Source organism: Microcaecilia unicolor, chromosome 8, assembly GCF_901765095.1.
Source record: "Microcaecilia unicolor chromosome 8, aMicUni1.1, whole genome shotgun sequence".
NCBI lineage: Eukaryota > Metazoa > Chordata > Amphibia > Gymnophiona > Siphonopidae > Microcaecilia > Microcaecilia unicolor.
The window spans coordinates 159,995,834-160,018,052 of record NC_044038.1 but is presented as its reverse complement, the minus strand read 5'-3'; the positions used below and the strand labels follow the sequence as shown (position 1 = coordinate 160,018,052).

At 47.1% G+C, this 22,219-nt stretch overlaps 1 protein-coding gene across 3 annotated transcripts in view; it reads left to right on the top strand.

Annotated features, from left to right (window-relative positions):
* Positions 1–22,219, top strand: part of GEMIN5 (gem nuclear organelle associated protein 5) — a 123,625-nt gene that overhangs the window by 18,725 nt on the left and 82,681 nt on the right. For all 3 annotated transcript variants that reach the window (XM_030213343.1, XM_030213344.1, XM_030213345.1), the window contains exons 9-15: positions 508–720; positions 3,971–4,056; positions 12,099–12,178; positions 12,332–12,468; positions 14,043–14,116; positions 14,599–14,780; positions 21,923–22,062. In XM_030213343.1, the coding sequence (XP_030069203.1) occupies positions 508–720; positions 3,971–4,056; positions 12,099–12,178; positions 12,332–12,468; positions 14,043–14,116; positions 14,599–14,780; positions 21,923–22,062 (912 nt within the window). The remainder of the gene's footprint in view (positions 1–507; positions 721–3,970; positions 4,057–12,098; positions 12,179–12,331; positions 12,469–14,042; positions 14,117–14,598; positions 14,781–21,922; positions 22,063–22,219) is intronic.

Sequence of the window (22,219 nt, the reverse complement as noted above, 5' to 3'; positions counted from 1 at the left end):
TCCCTTCTCCACTACTGCCAACTCCAGACTTCGCGCCTTCTGTCTCGCTGCACCCTACGCCTGGAATAAATTTCCTGAGCCCCTGCTTCTTGCCCCATCCTTGGCCACCTTTAAATCTAGACTGAAAGCCCACCTCTTTAACATTGTTTTTGATTCGTAGCCACTTGTAACCACTCGCCTCCACCTACCCTCCTCTCTTCCTTCCCGTTCACATTAATTGATTTGATTTGCTTACTTTATTTATTTTTTGTCTATTAGATTGTAAGCTCTTTGAGCAGGGTCTGTCTTTCTTCTATGTTTGTGCAGCGCTGCGTACGCCTTGTAGCACTATAGAAATGCTAAATAGTAGTAGTAGTAGTTCTTTAAAACCAGCAGTATTGGCTAACTACATTACATGCCACAAATGGTGACCTGTTCCGTTCTCATTTTTTTTTTGGTTTGTTTTTGTAGGTTAGTGATGTGGTGGAAAAGATCTTGTTCTTTAATTCATGACTGGTTTGTCCACAGATTAAATGCTGGGACCTCTCCTCACTGGATTGCTGTTGGACCATGTCCTCCCTGGGCGGGTTTGTCTACAGTCTCGCTTTCTCCCCTGTGGACGTGGGCTGCCTCGCCATAGGAGTCGGGGACAGCATGATTCGGGTGTGGAATACAGTGTCCATCAACAACGCTTACGATGTCAAAACATTCTGGCAAGGAATCAAATCCAAAGTGACAGCGGTAAGGTGATTTGTTTCATGTTTATAAAATTAATCCTATGATTTCCCTAGCCTCCATCTTTTAGTAATTATGGAACTATTCACTGGTTTCTTCTCTGATGTGCAGCGAGACTATGAAACACACTGCGATTCAGACTGAAAAATGTTCTGCATCACCTACAAAATATTTCAGAACTCATTTTCGCATCTGTTGTGCTGTAGTCGATAGCAGCTGAGTATCTTCCACATTGATTAACACTAAAAAGCAGTTCTTTAAATCTAATATTGTAGCGAAACCAGTGCGGTTTTTTTTTCTAGTGAAAAAGGTGCCGGTACTCAAATGCCAGGCCACCTGTCAGGCATGGGGTGATCACTGAGGGGACCCCCCCCCCCCCCCCAATAGCCAGGCCCCCTGCAACCAGTCACAGAATCTATGACATGGCAGAGTTTGTGTGTAGAACGTAGGGACCATGGGTCAGTTTTAGCAGACAATGGAAAAGGTAGCATCAGGCCTACAGGTGAGCATGTTTTTGCTGTATACACAGCAACTGCAAAGTTGGTTGCTTGTTGAATCCAAGACCCTGATGAAGCCGTTTATCTTGGTGAAACGGGGCCTGTTGGTTTGATTTGAAGCACAGTGATTAGTTTTCCTGTGCTTGTATGCTTCACCATATTGCAGACGCTTCAATAACTTACTGAATTTAATAAGAGATGCTGTTTACTGCTGCAACTTCTGCTGGATAAAGGTTGGATAAAGTTTAACACTTTGTAATTGAGTGAGAGATCTTTTTTGTATTGGTACTCAGTACCCTCTCAAAAAAAAACCCTGAGTGAAACTAAAATCAAGTGATTTTTAATGGCCTTTAACATTTTGAGAAATGGTGTGATTTAATCCTTGGTGACTATGGCTAGCTTACAATAGACTTTTGTGTTTACAGCATATGCTTAAATGGTTTGATAATTATTCCATTGGCAGAATCTTCCTTATTTATGTATTATGCAGAATATAGTAAGAATGTCCTAACTGCATTGTAGATTTATTACTGTCTTATTCTGAACATTTGCCTTCTTGTAGGCAGGCTTTTGGTTTGTTTGGGTTTTTTGTTTTTTCTTCCTTTCATAACATCCAGCCCTTTTTCGTACCTTGATTTTAAAGCTAAAGCTGAGAAAAATTGGCCTGCTCCCAACCATTCTCACTGCTGTCAAATACATCTGTTCTACTGCCAAGAAAATGTGATTAAAAAGATGCATCCAGGCAGCTGCCTGCTCTTAGGAGTCCTATGAGACTAATCCAGACAAGTGGGTTATGATGCCCTGCCAGTAGATGAAGACACAGAAAAAAAGTCTTGACTGACTAAGCTCCACTATAAGAAGTGCTGCAGTTGGAGAGCTTAAAACAGTGTTCTGTCTCGAGCAGGTAATGCTGACATGTGGACTGGTGCAACAAGCATAAATAGGCTTTCTACTGGATAGAAGGCCTTGAGGGTTAGGTCCCTGATAGAGCAAAGACCATATCCTTCCAGGTAAAAATACAGTTGGGGCTGAGCCTCCCTTTCCTGGGCACCAGTTTCACAGAAGACTTAAGGGCCAGTGACTCACTTTTTTTAGAGGGACTAGCCAGGTCTCCTTGTCAGTTCAGTCCTCCTTTGGGATGAATTTTAAAAAAAATCATATCGGAGTTTGCAGATCTTCTTAGGCTGAATCTAAATCTTCTCAGGAATCAAAGTATTCTTCTCCTGTCTCTCCCTCCTATAACGTGGCAATGAAGAAGGAAAAGTACTACACTGTTGAATCAAATGGCAAAGGTCCATGAAGCCCAGCATCCTTTGGCCTGTCTGGGTCATAAGTTCCCCACAGATCCCAAAATTTAGATATGTTTCTCACAGCTCATTTTGAGGGGTGATCAATGATCTCATTAGTCTATTTAGTTAATAATTTTTATGCACTTTTCCTCCAGGACCTTGTCCAAACCTCTTTTAAATCCTATGTTAGATCACACGATGTGCTGATTGGGATAGCAGCATATTTCAGGAGCTCCAGTGCTCTCTAACAATCCTTGAAAATTGGTGTAGATTCTGCAATATTTATGACCACCAAAGTGAAGTCTACTCACCCAGATGGGCCCAAGATTGCGGAGGGCGCAGAAGATGCGAAGACAGCCCTGCATTGGTGCACAAAATTACTGAAGCAGTTGTGCACACATTAATGGGCCTATTCAATGGCTTACATGAGCAGTTCAGTGCTCTCTGCAAAACGGTGGTGGAGTTTGGCAACCGTTTGACGACCTACAAAGAAAGGCTTGGTGCAATAGAGGACAGAACAGGCGAGGCACAGATCGAGCTGGCAGCACTTAAAGCTTCATGCAGCAATATCCTGCTCAATTGCGGGTCCTGTATATTGTGGCTCCACACACACACTTATGTCATCTTTAGTAGCTCAATGACAGCTCCCTGCTTTGATTCCTGACTTTACCTTGCTAGTATTGTTGGGGGGGGGGGGGACTTACTGAGGCTTGCATTAATGTATACATTTAGGGCCTGATATTCAGCTGGTGATTGGCAACACTTTTGCTATCCGCTGCCCATGTTAAACCCAGATATTCAACTCCAGGTCATTTCTGGGGGGGGGGGGGGGGGGGGGGGGAATTAATGCTAAAAAGTTAACCAGTTAAGCCAGTATTCAAAATCAGGGGTTCTTATCCGTTGTTGATTCCCACATCCCTTTAACTGATTGTTGAAACCCTTGCACCCCTTTCCTAAACCACATTCATTACTGACAGTTACATATGTCGCTGTTATTCGCTAACAGTGCTGACTTCTAACATGTCACTAAAATTACAGTAGCGCACAGTTATATTACCAAAGAAGTCACACTTAAAGCTACAGTGCCTAAATTGTACATAATGTTGTTGAATAATGTACCTTTATGAATACTAAGTGAAGTTTTCAGCTCAAGGAATTTACCCAGCTAATTATTAAGTTGCCTGGGCAGACTCCTTTGAAAACTGTTCTAATAACTGCTTTTAACTCTGTCTAGAAAGTTTCAGTAAATTGCCTCAGATTTCAAGACTCTCCTATGTACCCCATTTGACCTCTTTACACTGGTTAAGAACCCCTGCCTTCAAAAAATCAAAAGACCACATCCACGTGAAAAGCACTTATAACATTTTATAAACAAATATTTATATCCATCTGTGGATAAGCACAAGTTAAGCATTGTGGAAGAAAATTGTGAGTTTTAATGCACCACTGTTGGGTTGTATTTTCTTCCAGCTATCCTGGCATCTCAGTAAGGAAGGCTGTCTGGCTTTTGGAACAGAAGATGGGAAAGTGGGAATCTATGATACCTATTCCAGCAAGTAAGAGCTCCTTCTGACCTCCAGAAGATCAAGGAGGCTTTAGTAATGGGATCAGAAATAACACACTTAACTTATGAGAGACACAAATAGTTCTTTAGGTGTCTGTTTTGTGATTTTCATAAATCAGTAATTTTAAATGAAGAAGAATGTGGCCATGGCTGAGTGATAGTGAAGCAGCAAACCAACAGGGAACTAGGCAATTTATTAGAACAATCGCCCAACATGGCCATGTTTCCCCCCCAAAATGCTGCATTAAGGCTAGAGCTGTTAAGCCAGGTATGTAAATTGATTAAAAACATGTACATAAATAACAAATCAAACTAGTTTGATTAAAAACATGTACATAAATAACAAATCAAACTAGTTTGATTAAAAACATGCAAAATGCCAATATCACATCCATAAGAATAGTCAAACTGAAATGTCATCTAATGATACAGTGAAGGACAATGACATGAACATGCATAAGAACAAAACCACATTGAGTGTATAAAATGTGCATCAATTGATCATACAGGTTGAAAGTGCAAAAAAACAGCAGGCAAAAGTGATAGCAATGATTTGCAAGTCACCATCATAATGGTAATTACAAACGGAACCATTTAAATACGGAAGAGCAGAAGTAAAACCAAAAAGAACACAGACCTAAAAGGGGAATTAGTAGCAATAGCGCATCCAAAACAGCTTAAAAATGTTCCAAAAAAAGGGAATTCTTATTGACTGAGCCACGTTAAAAAAAAAAACAATGATAATATCATGTTTAAAAGTCATATAAACAGTGTTATACTTGAAAGAATACTCACAGCTACTGGACTTCTTATACAGAACAGCACTTTCAAACCAAAGCAGCAGCACTTCACTTCCACAGGCAGAACTGGAGAAACTGCCATGCTGTGAAAAGCGCTTGTTTAAATGTGTGCAGCACAGGTCAAAGGTTACCATTGCAAAGCTAATGTTCTGAAACATGCAGTTTGCTAATAAAATGGCTAACAGATTATGGGGGGCTACAAACATCTCAGAATTTAAATAAGGCCTCAACTGGAGCCTTGCAGACCCCCATAGTCTGTTAGCCATTTTGTTAGCAAATTACATGTTTCATGCTTTTTTAGTATATTTTGAAAGTTTGCTGCTCCTTATGTATTTTTTATAATGTGCGGAAACAGTTTTAAAGCAATGAAGCTTCAATTTGAGTACTTTAGAAGATTAGGTTACAATGATATTTTTGCTGACGATAAATTTAAAAAAACAATGATGGAATCTAAAACAATTCAGTCTGTTAACCTGAAATCGCTATTTTTTAAGAAAAAAACCCACTAAAAAATGCCAAAACAGGTTAAAAATGTTATGCGTTTCACTGACGAAAATGATGTCATTGAAACCAGTAAGTGCTCAAATAAGGGCTCTGTTCATAAGATGATAATCTCAAGGAAATGCTCAAGAGGGTTAAATACAATTTGAATAACTACATAAGACCCAGTATTTCAATAAATACAATCACAGTGATGTTTACATACAATCAAAATTATGATAATGACCCATATAAATAAATACACTGAATATCAAGAAATAATGTTTAAAAAATAATAATGCAATGTACTCAAACACTAATAATACAAATAAAATATAAAAACCATATAAAAGGAAAACAGTCTCCTGATTCAAACCGATAGGCGTGACAGTGTCATGTCTGATTATAAACCTCTGCTCTTCCTGTAATAACAATTTATTAATATCTCCTCCAATGTGGTCTAATTCTATGTAATACAATAAAATGCAAGTCATCAAATCTATGGTGCTTAGCAAGCATATGCACTACAAGCAGTTTCTCAGTTGCTTGTCTTTTAATGGAACTCCTGTGTTCAATGATACGTTTGTTTAAAGCTCTCATTCTTTTACCAATGTATAATAACTTGCATGGGCAAATAGCTACATAAATAACATGTTCAGTTTTACAGTTTGAATAGCATCGCAATTCATACAAGTCTCCAGAAACTGGGCGTACAAAAACATTTGTTTTTAAGATTGATGTGACAAATGGAACAGTTGCTGCAGGGAAAATGTCCCCAAACCACCTCCTACTTTTTCTGATGGTGCAAGAATGTCTTTTAGATTCTTATGTCTCTTAAAAGCCACTAATATATCTTTGTCTGCAAAACTTGTTCCTTGTCATTAAGCAGATGCAGCCATTACAGATGGGTTGTGTCCATCAACCAGCAGAGGGAGATAGAGAGCACACTTTTTTCAGTGCCTCATACCAGCTTGCTCCACTGCCTCTCTTCAGTATTCTCTATCTCCCCTAGCAGAGTGGCTGCAGCTTCTTCGAGCTCCATCTAAAATCTGCCTGGAGGTTGCTCCTGTGCTTTTGCCAGTTGTTAGCAGGGGTGTTGGAGGCTATAGCAGCTTCACTTTAAAGGCACATAGGTTCGCCCTTTCCCTGCCTTACCCATACCTCCGTGGATGTGGATACATTGCTTAGCTTTCCCTGTCCTTCCCCACCAACAGTGGATGCAGGCACATAGGTTCGCCCTTTCCCTGCCTTTCCCACTCACCAGAGCCTCCGGAGTTCTATTTATCTCTGCTTTCCTCACAGCGTTAAAAAAAAAATAGGATCAGAGGTTTTTCCTTGCCTTTTTCTGTGGGACCGGAGCTGTGATACTCGGTCCAGTGAGGTAAGAGTGTTTTCTGAATCCTCCGGGGTGGGCCCGCGATCGGGGCGATTTGTCGTGAACCGCCATTTTGAATTTTACCGCTGTTTTCGGCGATGGCTGCGGAGACAGTAAAGCGCCGTTCCAAGTGTGGCAAGCGCAGATCAGCAGTGGGGCTCTGTAAATCGTGCTGTACAGACGTTAGAGCCGGCCCGAGCATGGCGAGTGATGATTTTTCGCGCTCTGAGCTGGCAGCGGACGCCATTTTGAATTTACCACATGACGCGACCTCCGCTGAGACGGAGAGTCCTGAGCCCGGGGGAGGCCTCGGAGTGAGGCTGATATGAGAGCTACTAGCCCCGGCAGAGATCCGGGTGCCCAGGGTGAGTTTTTCTCCCCTGATTTTGTCGTCTTAATGCATAAAGCATACATGCTTAAAAGAGCTCTCCCACAAAGCCCTGCAGGGCCCCCCTGCCCCCCTGGTGGATTCTAGCCTGGGTATGCCCTCTGAGGCATTATTCCCTGATAATAACTGGCAGAATATGAAGCGCAGAAGGGCTCTTTCCCCTTCACAGAGTGCTGCACCTTCATTTTCCCCCCTGTGGTCGGGCTGCGAGGATTTGGAGGACTCTGGCAGGCCTTCATGGGCTGAGGAGCCAGAGTCTGGTGCAGAAGTGACTCAGGATCTGGACGATCCCTCTGCGGTGAGGATTTTCCACCGTGATGAGCTGCCAGCGCTTATTTCTGATGCCCTGCAGGCTCTCTCTATTGAGGACCCTGCCAGTGGCACAGCCTCCTCTGTGAATCCTAGGATGGCTAGTACCAAAAAGCCTGCTCAAGCCTTTCCTTTGCATGACTCCATCCAAGAGCTTGTTTCGGCTCAATGGGCTGACCCCGAGGGACCTTTGAAAGTTTCCAGGGCTATGGGGCAATTATACCCTCTGAGTGAGGAGCATATGGCTCACTTTGCTATGCCTAAAGTGGATGCCCTAGTCACAGCTGTGACAAAGAGAACTATCCTCCCTGTTGAAGGAGGTGTTGCCCTGAAGGATATTCAAGACTGTAGACTGGAATCAGCACTTAAACGGTCATTTGAAATTGCAGGTCTCACTATTCGGGCGTCTGCATGCAGTTGTTATGCTGCTAGAGCCTGCCTGGCTTGGTTGCAACAGGCAGTGGAACAGCCCGGTGATGGAGCGGAGCCCTTTTCAGATGTGGCTCCGCGGATGGAGACGGCCTTGTCCTTTCTTGCTGACGCCCTTTATGTTATTGTCAGAGCTTCGGCTAAACACATGGCAGTAGCAGTGGCGGCTCGCCGTCTTCTTTGGCTACGGCATTGGGCGGCGGACATGGCCTCTAAGCAAAGGTTGGTGAAGTTGCCCTTTCAAGGCCTTCGCCTGTTTGGTGAGGAGTTGGAGAAAATTGTGAAGGGCCTGGATGAGGCTAAACCCCAGCGCTTGCCCGAAGATAGGCCTCGGCCTTCCTCTAAGGGTGCGGCGGTCCACTCCTCTTACAGACCTCGTTTCCGTGAAGCTCGAAGGTACCGCCCGGGGCGTTCTGCTGGGTTCACTTCTCGTGCCCGTTTTTAGCAGAGGAACTCCTTTCGCTCGGACAAACGTTCCACAGCCAGTGGCTCAAGGCCTGGAGTTCAGGGGCGACCCTCTCAATGATAGTGCGCCGGCCCTCTCCTCGAGTCCTGTCATCGGAGGACGTCTTTCCCTCTTTGCCGAGGAGTGGGCCAACATTTCCTCAGATCAGTGGGTCTTGGACCTGATCAGAGACGGTTTCAGAATAGAATTCGACGCCCCTGTAAGAGACGTGTTTGTGGAGTCCCGATGCGGTTCTGCCGCCAAACGGGCGGCGGTAGAGGAGACTTTGCAAGGTCTGATTCAGATAGGGGCCGTGTCCCCGGTACCTCCCGCTGAACACGGCTGCGGCCGCTACTCCATCTACTTTGTGGTGCCGCGAAAAGGAGGGTCTTTTCGCCCTATTCTGGACTTTAAAGAATTAAACAAGTCCCTGAGAGTGTGGCATTTTCACATGGAAACTCTGCGCTCCGTCATTGCTGCGGTACAGCCAGGAGAGTTTCTCACGTCTCTGGACCTGAAAGAAGCTTACTTGCACATACCAATTTGGCCCCCGCACCAGAAGTTTCTGCGGTTTGCGGTGATGGGAAAGCATTTCCAGTTCCAGGCCTTGCCTTTTGGCCTCGCCACAGCTCCCCGCACCTTTTCGAAGGTTATGGTGGTAGTAGCTGCGAGAGGGTATTCGGGTTCACCCGTACCTGGACGACTGGCTCATTCGAGCAAACTCTGCTGCAGAGAGTCAGCATGTAACAGCCAGAGTGGTCTCAGTACTTCAATCTCAGGGCTGGGTCATCAATTTGGCCAAAAGTCACCTGACCCTCTCGCAGTTTCTAGAATATTTGGGGGCCAGGTTCGACACAGCCTCGGGGTATGTGTACCTACCCGAGCAAAGGCGGTGCAAGCTTCAGAATCAGGTCCGTCTGCTCCTGAGGATGCCCCGCCCGCGAGCTTGGGACATTGTCCAGCTGCTTGGATCGATGACAGCCACCATGGAACTGGTGCCCTGGGCGAGAGCGCACCTGAGACCTCTACAGTATGCTCTACTCCAAAGATGGTCTCCAGTATCTCAGGATTATCAATGCAGACTCTCTTGGCTCCCTGCGGCCCGACTCAGTATGGAGTGGTGGCTCTCAGACAGCATGCTGCGGCGAGGAATGCCGCTGGCGCTCCCCGATTGGTGCCTAGTGGTGACAGATGCCAGCCTGAAAGGCTGGGGCGCACATTGCAAGGGGAAGCATGCCCAGGGTCTATGGACACCCAAGGAGTCGGAGTGGTCCATCAACCCCCTAGAGTTGAAAGCGGTGTTTCAGGTGTTTCTGGCTTTTCAAGTGACCCTGGAAGGATTGGCTGTCAGAGTGATGTCGGACAACACGACAGCAGTGGCCCACATAAATCGACAAGGCGGCACTCAGTGCAGAGCTCTAGCCGCGCAGGCCGAACAAATTTACCACTGGGCCGAGCTGCATCTACAGTTTCTGTCGGCAGCTCACGTTGCAGGTCAGAGCAACGTGCAAGCCGATTATCTAAGCAGGCATCAGATCGACCCAGCGGAGTGGGAACTTGCAGACGAAGTATTCCTGCAGATATGTGTCAAGTGGGGCAAGCCCGTGATGGATCTAATGGCGACAAGCATCAATGCCAAAGTCCTGTGCTTTTTCAGCAGACAGAGAGATCCTCGCTTGGCGGGGTTGGATGCCTTGGCTCAACCCTGGCCTCCGGGCCTACTGTATGTGCTCCCTCCGTGGCCCTTGATAGGGCGAGTGCTCCTGCGGATTCGGCTGCATCCAGGAGAAGTGGTTCTCGTCGCCCCGGATTGGCCCAGGAGGCCTTGGTATGCGGACCTCCGACAGATGCTCGTAGAGGATCCCCTTCAGTTACCTCTGGTTCCCAACCTGTTGTCACAGGGTCTGGTAACCATGGAGGACGCCGGCCGATTTGATCTTATGGCCTGGCAATTGAGAGGGCGCAATTGAGAGACAAAGGCTATTCCAATAAAGTAATTACCAATCTCCTGCAAGCCCGCAAGCATTCCACATCCGTGGCTTATGCCAGGATTTGGTGCCAGTTTGAAGTCTGGTGTGCTTCCAAAGAGATCACACCCCTGCGGGCTCCTGTCTCGCCAATTCTGGACTTTTTGCAGGATGGTGTACAAAAAGGCTTGGCCTATAATTCCCTGCGGGTGCAAGTGGCAGCGTTGGCCTCCCTGCGTGGCAAGGTTGAAGGCGTGTCTTTAGCTGCTCATCCGGATATGGTACGGTTTCTTAGAGGGGTGCTTCGGCTCCGTCCTCCCGTGCGTGCACCTTGTCCAGCTTGGAACCTGGGGCTAGTGCTGAAGGCCTTTCAGGGTGCTTCCTTTGAACCACTTCGGCGTGCTTCAGAGAAAGATTTGACACTGAAGGCTGTCTTTTTAGTGGCCATTACTTCGGCGAGGCGGGTGTCAGAGCTCCAGGCGCTGTCCTGTAGAGACCCTTTTCTGCAATTTTCAGAGTCCGGGGTCACGGTTCGGACCGTGCCTTCCTTCTTGCCTAAGGTGGTTTCAGCGTTTCACCTAAACCAACCTATTTTCTTGCCCTCCTTTGTCAAGGAGGAGTTTCCAGAATCTTTTGGGCAATTGCACCTGTTGGACATGCGCAGGACTCTGCTGCAGTATCTGCGAGTTACTTTCAGGACCTCTGATCATCTGTTTGTTTTGCTATCAGGTCCTCGCAGAGGGTCTCCAGCATTTAAAGCCACTATTGCCCGCTGGCTCAAAGAATCTATCTTTTCAGCTTATTTGCTTGCCGGCCGGCCTCTGCCTGATGCCTTTAAGGCGCATTCCACTAGAGGAATTTCCTCTTCTTGGGCTGAAACTGGAGCACTCTCTCTTCAAGAGATTTGTAGTGCAGCAACATGGGCTTCTAAGCTCTTTTGCCCGACATTACAGGCTGGATGTGGCTGCCAGGAGGGACGCACATTTTGAAGCGCAAGTGCTGGCGAGTGGTGTGGCTTGTTCCCACCCTATCTAGGGATTGCTTTGATACATCCCATGTGTAATGGCTGCATCTGCTTGATGACAAGGAAGGGAAAATTAGGTTCTTACCTTGATAATTTTCTTTCCTTTAGTCATAGCAGATGCAGCCATGATCCCTCCCTGTCTGATTGCTATCTGCTGTAAATCTATTTCGGGTTCTGTTCATGTTTCCTGGAGATTCCGTCCTTGGGAGAAAGTCGGAAAACAGTCTTCAGGATTCTTGTTCAATTAAAGGAGGATGACTTAATTCCCTCCAGTTTCATGTTTTGGAGAATGAGTTTATTCCCTCCGGGAGGATGAGTTTATTCCCTCCAGTTATGTCTCAGTGGAGGATGAGTTTATGCCCTCCGGGAGGATGTTTCATTCCCTCCATTCTGAGTTAATGCCCTATGTTGTAGGGCCATCGTTCGCTGTGAGGAAAGCTCATGTTATTCCCATTGCGGTTTGCCATACTGCTTTGGAAGCTTCAAATACTGAAGAGAGGCAGTGGAGCAAGCTGGTATGAGGCACTGAAAAAAGTGTGCTCTCTATCTCCCTCTGCTGGTTGATGGACACAACCCATCTGTAATGGCTGCATCTGCTATGACTAAAGGAAAGAAAGTTATCACGGTAAGAACCTAATTTTCCCATATGGATTAGGATAGGTCAATTTTTTCCGAGTATGTGTATAATATCATAAGAAACATGGTCAAAGAACTTTGTACATATTCAAAAAAACATTGGCATCAAAAGTGCAGAATGTCCAGGTTTGGTCTTGTTTTATTGTTCAGGTATTTAACATTCTAGTCCTTCTCTCTATAGACCACCACAGATTTCTAGCACATACCATAAGAAGACTGTGTACTCCTTGGCTTGGGGACCCCCTGTTCCACCTGTCTTTGGTGAGCTTTGAAGATAGCTCTTGTCTATCAATGTTGAACAAGCATTTTCTCCCTTGCACACCACAGAGCTTAATACAAAAACTGTTGACATGTTTGGGCAGTATGATTGTGTAAGTGGCACATTTTTATTCTTTTCTTTCTCTGCTTTTGCAGGAGGAGAAGATGAAAGACCACCTGTGTCCTTATATAGCTGTGGTGGAGAAGGTGTCATCTTCCAACACAATCCTTGGAAGCTGACCGGAGAAGCCCATGACATCAACAAAGTGATCAAGGACACCAATTCTATCAAAGTGAGTCCAGTGCTGTGAATACAGACATGGTGGGATGGGGTCTCAGGAATTATTCAGTTAACAGGAAGTAGAAAACAGAATTGGATCCAACTTTGGATTTCTCAAGATGTGAGACTAGAGTTATGGGGTTGCCATGTGTGTCCACCTGAGAAAAATATATGTGTATACTGAGCACATGGTAGCAAAGATAAGAGTTGAATTAGTGTATGACTTAAACTTGGGGACAATAGTACCATCTATAAAGACTTCAAAGTTTCAACCTTGTACTGATTCAACTTTTTTGTGAGTTGGTGTATATTCTTTACACTTTTCTGTCTCCAGGTCACATCTGTTGACTAGTTTGTGTTCCAAACTACGGCAGCTCGGGTTATCTGCAGAGAATCCAAATATGATAGGATTACACCTCTTCTATATCTGCTTCACTGGCTCCCTATTGAATTGAAAATAAAATTCAAGATTCTTGCCCTGGCACATAAAGCATTACATTCATCAACTCCATCATATCTAGCTAATTTGACCATACCATACACACCGTCACGTACGTTACGATCACTCATCGACAAAAGACTAATTAGTCCATCGTTAAGGAGGGCAAGATGGGAATCTACGCGAGTATCCGCTTTTATTTGGCTCCAACACTTTGGAACTGTCTTCCAAAAAAACATTAGATTAGAAGAATTTTTTACCAACTTTCGAAAACTTTTAAAAACATATATTTTTTAATGATACATTTGGAAATAATATATGATAAGGAATTTTAGATGAATTAAATATACTACATTTGATATGTAGCATAGATTGATAGTAGTATGAATGAGCATTTTAACTGTTACCTTTCTAGTATGAATGATTGCTGTGCTTTACTATTGAATAATGGATTGCTAATATGTGTGTTAGTGTGGATATATATATAATATATAAAGTGTAAACCGTTTTGTTTTTGCAAATGCAGTAAATAAACTTATTCAAATACTCTTCATTCTCTCTGAAGTGTTTTTTTTTTTCGTGTTTAAGGAGAGGGTTCTAGAAAGAATAAACTACTGATGAGATTGGCACATTTCATGAGTGATGGCCATGTTATGTAATAGACAGTGTGCATGAGTGGGAAAAAGCCTATGGCTGGTCCTTTCTGTTGTCATGCACCTAGCACCTGGAGATGTCATAAGTAGGAAAAAGTCAGATGTATGTTGGACGTTTTTCATTTGCAGCTAAATCTGCAAAAATGGTTGCATCTATAAAATGTGGCCAGTATCATTTGAGAGTCACCGAGTACATTGTATGTAGGCAAACAAAAGTATTCTTCAAAGTGTTTTTTTTTTTTTTTTTGGGGGGGGGGGGGGTTAAATCCCATGAGAATACTTCACAATTGGGGGTTGATTGGCTCTGATACAGGCTCCATTGCATTGCTGTATGCTATAAGAATGCTGAATTTACAAGCGTGATCTTGAGTAAGAGATGTTTAAAGTGTTTCTGAATTGTTTTCATTTTGCAAAACATGAAAGGTTAACTGGTTGGAGGATTGTTTGTTGTAAATAGCCACAGTTACCGATCAGGTTTTTTCTTTTGCTTTTCAGCACAAGCTGCCAGTGCATACAGAGATGAGCTGGAAGCCAGATGGCAAAACTTTGGCTATTGGTAATGAAGATGGGTATGTTTCAAAAAGAGCAAAATCTATCAATCTGTTCAAACCTCTAGTTTTGTGCTTGTAACAGTGAGTTGAAGATTCATACCTAGAATATCTATGGCAAAGATAACAGCATTTGTCTTTGATGTCTAGAACTTCACGTTCAAGTTTACCTTTAACTTCTCCATGAATGAATAACTTTTACTCAGTCTATTACATTGTCTGTATATTCTGTTTTGTGTTGGACTCATAAACATCAGTTGTGATCAGACCTAGATTCCAGTCCTTCTTTCAGCCTGCCAGTACTCTTTTTTTTTTTTTTGTTTGTTTTTTTTTTTTTTTTTTTTTACAGCACGATTTCCTTGCACCTAAATTGCAAACAACCTAGGAACGTTCTTATTTTTGTACAATTGCACTGATGTAGATAAAAGGGCAACAATAGAACATTACCCATTCATACACGAAGCCATATTCATCTGTGTGCGTTTGCTGTTTTCAAATCGCAGGTCCATTGAAATCTTCCAGGCTCCCAATCTGAAACTGCTTTGTACCATTCAGCAGCACCACAAACTGATTAATGTGGTTCGCTGGCATCATGAGCACGGGACCCAACCAGAACTGAGCTACCTGTTGGCCTCAGCCTCCAACAATGCTGTTGTTTATGTGCATAGTCTGAAGAGTGTGCTGGGTAAGTCTTCATGGCCTGTGTGCAGGACGAGAGAATTTTATTTCCATATCATCAAGCTGATCAATCCATAGACTGGTGGGTTGTGTCCATCTACCAGCAGGTGGAGATAGAGAGCAAACTTTTGCCTCCCTATATGTGGTCATGTGCTGCCGGAAACTCCCCAGTATGTTCTCTATCTCAGCAGGTGGTGGTCACACACAGCAGCAGCTCTGGCTAGGCCTCCAAGCCTAATTTTTAGGTTTTGTTGAGTGCCTGGGGTTGAGGGCTCTTTTGAGCAAGTGCAAACCTGGTGGTGCCAGGTCCCTCCTTTTCTCCCCCCTCCCGCTGGCTCCGTTAAAAAAAAAAAAAAATTTTGAACGTCCTTAAAGGCGTTTATTTCGACGTTTATTTAAGCGTCTATTGCAGCTACTCACTGGGACACCAGGTCGTTACAACTCGGAGCGGACAGCAGGTAATTTTTACCTTCTTATAGCGGGCAGGGGGTTCCCCGATTCTTCTCCTCGTGGCATATGGCGTCGGAGGGCGAGGGCGCAAAGGGTCGCTCCCCGGGTCGCTTGAGCGCTTCTAGAGGGGATGCGGGGGTCTTAAAGCCTGATTCGCCCTTGTTGGGTGACAGTTTCGTGACCGATGAATGTCCCGGTCCTTCCTCCGGCGTGGCGGTTTTTCCCGCCATAAACGCCCATCCCCCGCTCCTCGCCTCCGCCATCTTGGCCGGCCACGCGGCTCGGACGGCTTCTTCTTGGGCCGCCCTTGAGGTTGGAGACATTAATGCCATGAACGCCCTTAATTTGGGCGACGGCACAGAAGCGGCTAAAGTTAAGAGCCGTTCTTCCCGCGCGGCTCCTTCGCGGAGTTTCGCGCCGGACGCCATTTTGGATGCGCAGCATGTCTCTCCCCCGCTATTGCTAGCGCCGGTTGAGGGTGCGTCTAGGGCTGTGGCCCAGGCTGCGGAAGTGCACAGTCTGGGGGGTTTCTCCCCCGAGTTTGTTTTGCTGCTGCATCAGGCCTTCCTCATGCACAATGCTGCCCCTGCTCCCTCGTCTGGTAAAGAGGTTGAGGTTCCCAGAGGTAAACGCCCTCGGGTTGATTCCCAGGCCTTGGAGGAATTTGTCTCCTCCGATGTAGATGAGGGCAGCGTGTCTGAGGTCTCCCAACGGTCCTTTGCGGATTCCTTGGAGGAGACGGATCCCCGCTCGGATGGAGCGGATGACCCCTCTGCAGCGCGGCTTTTTAGCCCAGAGGATTTGCCCAACCTGTTGTTACAGGCCATGGGCACTTTGAAGATTTCCTCTCCGGAGGACGTCTCTCCCTCAGCCCCTGTTGGCTCCGCCATTATGCTGGGGACGAAGCGCCCGCCTAGAACCTTCCACGTGCATGATGCCATGCACACCTTAATTTCGGCTCAATGGGATGTCCCAGAAGCGAGCCTTAAAGTGGCTAGGGCTATGTCCCGCCTCTATCCTTTGGCTGTGAGTGAACGTGAGGCCTATCTGTGGCCTACCGTGGATTCTTTAATCACTGCGGTGACTAAGAAAACGGCGTTGCCGGTGGAAGGTGGCACGGCCCTAAAGGACGCCCAAGACAGAAGATTGGAGGCGGCCTTAAGGTCGTCCTTTGAGGCGGCTGCTTTAAGTTTGCAGGCCTCAGTTTGCGGCTCCTATGTGGCCAGGGCGTGCCTGACTATGGTGCAGCGGGCTTCCCCCTCGGATCATTCCTTGAGGGCTGATTGGCCGGCCCTGGAATCGGGCCTAGCCTATTTGGCAGACTTGCTGTATGATGTCTTGAGGGCCTCAGCGAAAGGCATGGCTCAGACAATCTCTGCGCGGCGGTGGCTTTGGCTGAAACATTGGTCTGCTGACCACGCCTCTAAATCCCGCCTGGCTAGGTTGCCTTTTAAAGGCAAGCTGCTCTTTGGGGTCGAGCTGGACAAAATCGTGACCGACCTCGGCACGTCTAAGGGCAAGAAATTACCAGAGGTCAGGGCTCGGGCTAGTACTCGTCCCGGTACCTCCAGAGGACGGTTGCAGGAAGCCCGTCGGTACCGCCCGGGCAAGTCGGGTTCCTCTGCCCCCTCTTCCTTCAAGAGGAATTTCTCCCCCAAGCAGCATTCCTTTCGCAGAGACCGCCGTCCCGGAGGTGCTCCCTCCGGTCCTCCCCCAGGGTCTCGTACCCAATGACGGGGTCTTGGTCCACGCCCCAGTGTAGATTGGAGGACGGCTGTCCTCGTTTCTGGGCGAGTGGACCACAATAACTTCAGACGCGTGGGTGCTGGAAGTCATCAGAGACGGCTACAAACTAGAGTTCTGCCGACCCTTAAAAGACGGGTTTGTACTCTCTCCCTGCAAGTCTCAGGTCAAAGCTGTGGCAGTGCAGCAGACCTTGGACAATCTGATCCGCCTGGGCGCGGTCGTTCCGGTGCCAGAAAGTCAGCTTGGCAAGGGACGTTACTCCATTTACTTTGTGGTACCAAAGAAAGGAGGTTCTGTCCGGCCTATCCTCGACCTCAAAGGGGTCAATCGGGCCTTGAAAGTGCGGCACTTTCGCATGGAGACTCTCCGCTCTGTTATAGCGGCAGTGAAGGCAGGAGAGTTCCTGGCATCCTTGGACATCAAGGAAGCGTACCTGCATATTCCCATCTGGCCTCCTCATCAACGCTTTCTGCGTTTTGCAGTCCTGGGACGACACTTCCAGTTCAGAGCCCTCCCTTTCGGGTTGGCTACTGCTCCGCGGACCTTTTCCAAAGTAATGGTGGTCATCGCGGCCTTCCTACGAAAGGAAGGGGTACAAGTCCATCCTTATCTGGACGACTGGTTGATCCGAGCCCCCTCTTATGCAGAGTGCGGCAAAGCTGTGGACCGGGTAGTTGCTCTTTTGAGCTCCCTGGGATGGATCATCAACTGGGAGAAGAGCCAGCTGCGCCCGACTCAGTCCCTGGAGTACCTGGGAGTTCGATTCGACACCCAAGTGGGCAGAGTGTTCCTGCCAGACAATCGGATTGTCAAACTTCAGGCTCAGGTGGACCAGTTCCTAGTAGCCTCTCCCCTTCGGGCTTGGGACTATGTGCAGCTGTTGGGCTCTATGACGGCCACGATGGAAGTTGTGCCCTGGGCCAGGGCTCATATGAGACCACTTCAACACTCTTTGCTGCAGCGCTGGACTCCGATGTCGGAGGATTATGCTGTGCGCCTTCCCTTGGACCCAGCAGTGCGCAAGGCGCTGAGCTGGTGGATGCAGACAGACTAGTTGTCTGCGGGAATGCCTCTGGTGACCCCAGAGTGGATTGTCGTCACGACGGACGCCTCGTTGTCGGGCTGGGGAGCCCACTGCTTGGGAAGGACAGCGCAGGGGCTCTGGTCCCCTGCAAAGGCAAAGTGGTCTATCAACCTCCTGGAACTCAGAGCCATTCGGTTGGCGCTTTTGGAGTTCATCCCGGTACTGGTGTTGAAGCCTGTACGGGTACTGTCGGACAATGCCACGGCTGTGGCCTATGTCAACCGCCAGGGAGGTACCAAGAGCGCCCCTGTAGCCAAGGAGGCTATGAATCTTTGCCAGTGGGCGGAAGCGAACCTGGAGCAGCTTTCAGCGGCCCACATTGCCGGAGTCATGAATGTCAAGGCGGACTTTCTCAGTCACCATACCTTGGAGCCCGGAGAGTGGCAGCTGTCTGCTCAGGCGTTCTTGGACATCACGAAGCGCTGGGGCCAGCCGAGCCTAGATCTGATGGCGTCATCGGCCAATTGCCAAGTGCCGCGCTTTTTCAGCAGAGGACGGGACCCTCGATCCCTGGGAGTAGATGCTCTTCTCCAACAGTGGCCGACACAAGAGCTTCTCTATGTGTTCCCGCCCTGGCCCATGTTGGGCAGGGTGCTAGACCGGGTGGCAAAGCATCCCGGCAGGGTAATCCTGGTGGGTCCGGATTGGCCCAGGCGTCCCTGGTATGCGGACTTGATCAGGCTCTTAGTCGACGATCCTCTGCGGCTGCCAGTGGAGCAGGGCCTGTTACATCAGGGTCCCGTGGTGATGGAGGATCCCTCCCCCTTTGGTCTTACGGCCTGGCTATTGAGCGGCAGCGTCTGAGGAAGAAGGGCTTCTCAGACAAGGTCATCGCCACTATGCTGAGAGCGAGGAAGCGCTCTACTTCTACTGCTTACGCCAGGGTTTGGCGTATCTTTGCAGCGTAGTGTGAAGCAGGCTCACTTTCTCCCTTCACTGCTCCAATTGCTTCAGTGTTGGCGTTCCTGCAAGAAGGTCTGGAGAAAGGCCTGTCGCTCAGTTCTCTTAAAGTCCAGGTAGCGGCTCTGGCTTGCTTCAGGGGCCGCCTGAAGGGTGCTTCCCTGGCTTCGCAGCCAGATGTGGTGCGCTTTCTCAAGGGAGTTAATCACCTGCGCCCTCCTCTGCACTCTGGTGCCTGCGTGGAATCTCAACCTGGTACTAAGAGCATTGCAGAAGCCGCCTTTTGAACCCTTGTCGAGGGCATCTCTGAAAGACCTGACGTTGAAAGCAGTCTTTTTGGTGGCTATCACTTCAGCCAGAAGAGTTTCCGAGCTCCAGGCGCTCTCATGTCGAGAGCCTTTTCTGCAGTTCACTGAGGCAGGAGTGACTATTCGCACAGTGCCTTCCTTCCTGCCCAAGATTGTTTCTCGCTTCCATGTGAATCAGCAGCTCTGTCTCCCTTCCCTTCGTAGGGAGGCCTACCCAGAGGAGTACTCTGCTCTTAAATATCTGGATGTGAGACGAGTCATCATCAGATACTTGGAAGTGACCAATGATTTCCGGAAATTGGATCATCTGTTTGTCCTGTTTGCAGGTCCTCGTAAGGGTCTGCAGGCTGCTAAGCCTACAGTGGCAAGATGGGTCAAGGAAGCCATTGCAGCGGCTTATGTGGCCGCAGGGAAGGTGCCGCCTATCCAGCTGAAGGCTCACTCCACTAGAGCTCAGGCGGCCTCGATGGCAGAGGCCGGGTCCATCTCCTTGGAAGAGATATGCAAGGCGGCAACTTGGGCTTCGGCTCATACATTCTCCAAGCATTACCGTTTGACTGTGGCTGCACGGGCGGAGGCCCGGTTTGGAGCTTCAGTGTTGAGGTCAGGGATTTCAATGTCCCGCCCTGGGTGAGTACTGCTTCGGTACATCCCACCAGTCTATGGATTGATCAGCTTGATGATATGGAAGGTAAAATTATGTATAATCATACCTGATAATTTTCTTTCCATTAATCATAGCTGATCAATCCATAGCCCCTCCCAGATATCTGTACTGTTTTTATTCTGGTTGCATTTCAGGTTCAAGTTTAGTCTTCAGTTACTTCAGAAAGACTTCGTGTTCAAGTTTTTTCACTTGGATTCTTCAAGAGTTAAGACGAGTTTGTGTTACAGTGAGCTGCTGCATTCCTCTCCCCTCCGTTTTACGGGGCTGGATTGAGACTTAAAATTCTGCCGGCACTCCCTCCCGCTTCGTGCGGCTGTAGGGCAGCTTTGTACCCCTCCCGCTTCGGCGGTGTTAGGGTCAGTCAGCTCCTCCCGCGGTTGCGGTTGCAGGATAAGCCAGATCCCCCCGCATCGGCGGGTGTGGTGTCCCTCCCCCGCTCCGCGGGGATGAGCTGGACGGATTCCCCTCCCCCACTTGTGTGGGGATGAGCTGGGTTAATTCCCCTCCCCCGTTTCGGCGGTGGTGAGCTGGGCAGAGTGTCCCTTCGTGGGTGTAATTCTCTAAGTGCTGAGTCCTGCGGATGGAGCTTTGATATCGACATACTGAGGAGTTTCCGGCAGCACATGACCACATATAGGGAGGCAAAAGTTTGCTCTCTATCTCCACCTGCTGGTAGATGGACACAACCCACCAGTCTATGGATTGATCAGCTATGATTAATGGAAAGAAAATTATCAGGTATGATTATACATAATTTTACCATATGGCACCGAACACTAGGTACTACTTCCACACCAAGATTTTGGGAAAAGCATTCTAACGGACGCAAGGCGCCAAAACGGGGCAGAGACAGCATGTCCGCAGGAAACACATCTGCCCATTTATATAGTGTTTCCGTGCACACCTGCAAAGTGGGCCTAACAATGAGAGGGTCAGGGACGTTCCCTTAAGATGCACGCAGTGTTATAGAATCTGCGCTCAACTTGGATGCGGGGATTTCTACCTGGTTTCTATTGGTCTAAATCTTTGTATCCAAAATTGAGCACGGATCCCAGCACTACACGTTATTCTATGAAGGGCACCCATCCAAAACGCCCTCTATAGAATACCGTTCAGCACCTGTATATTTTTGGGCACCATTTACTGAACCCAGCCCTAACTCTCTTCTTTTGCAAACTCTAGATTCCTTTTATCAAGCAGATTTTTGAGCTGAGAAAAAATGGCGTGGCCTTTCAGATTGTTTCTTGGTGTATGGGGTTTTTTTTGTTTGTTTTTTAATTCCAGTTAAGAGAACATTGATTTTTTTTTTTTTTTTTTTTTTTTTTTGCATCCTGTTCTGAGATTCTTTGCAGATTATAATACATTTTTATTGGACTGAGATAGGTAGGTCTTTGAACAGTTTTTGAGACCAGAATAGTACCCACTCCCGCTCTGCTTCTGATGAAATGGAGACTTGTGCAGTGCAAAAAGCTCATACACTGACATTTATTTCTGGGTAATGTTTACGTTGGTTCAATAAAAGATATCACTGTTGGAACTCTTTTTGAAATGTAAACTTTGCTTATAAAAAAGCGAATGAGTACTGCACCTCTCATCTGCCCTCCAGCTGTGGTGGGAAAGAAAACTGAGAAGGAGAACAAGATGTGCTCGTTTTAACTTTGAAACTTGTCATGGGTACAGACATTTGCACCTGCTTTATCTTGGGGTTCAGTTTTCGTGGAAAGTAACACACACAGATTTGAAAAGTACAATCTATGTGCATTGTTTTCCTCCCTTAACCCACAGCACACTGCCAAAAATACCTCTTCTTTTGGAGCAGTGCATGTTCTTTTCTCCACATTGAGGGAGGGCAGTTTTTAGCGAGGCTAAAATGCTCTAAACATGTTGCGGGTAAGGAGCCCATTCTGCTGTTGAGACTGTGCAGAAGATGTGAGGGCTGCCCCACCTTTCTCATCCTTATATCAGCAATAAGTAACATAGTTTCTTGTTTTCAGAGAGTTCTGCAGATACTCCTGTGATGATAACAGAGCCATTCCGAAGCCTTGCTGGGCACACTGCTAAAATCACCAGCCTGGCGTGGAGCCCCCATCATGATGGGCGATTGGTATCTGCGTGTTATGATGGCACTGCACAGGTAAACTGGAGATGGAGTAATGCTGGTTATGACGCCTATTTTATAAAGAAAAATAGATACCTAAAGGCCACACTAGAGGTGCGTTAGCGTTAGTGCATGCTAATCTTGTAGATGCCCATAATATTCCTATGGGAGTCTACATGGTTATTGTGTGACT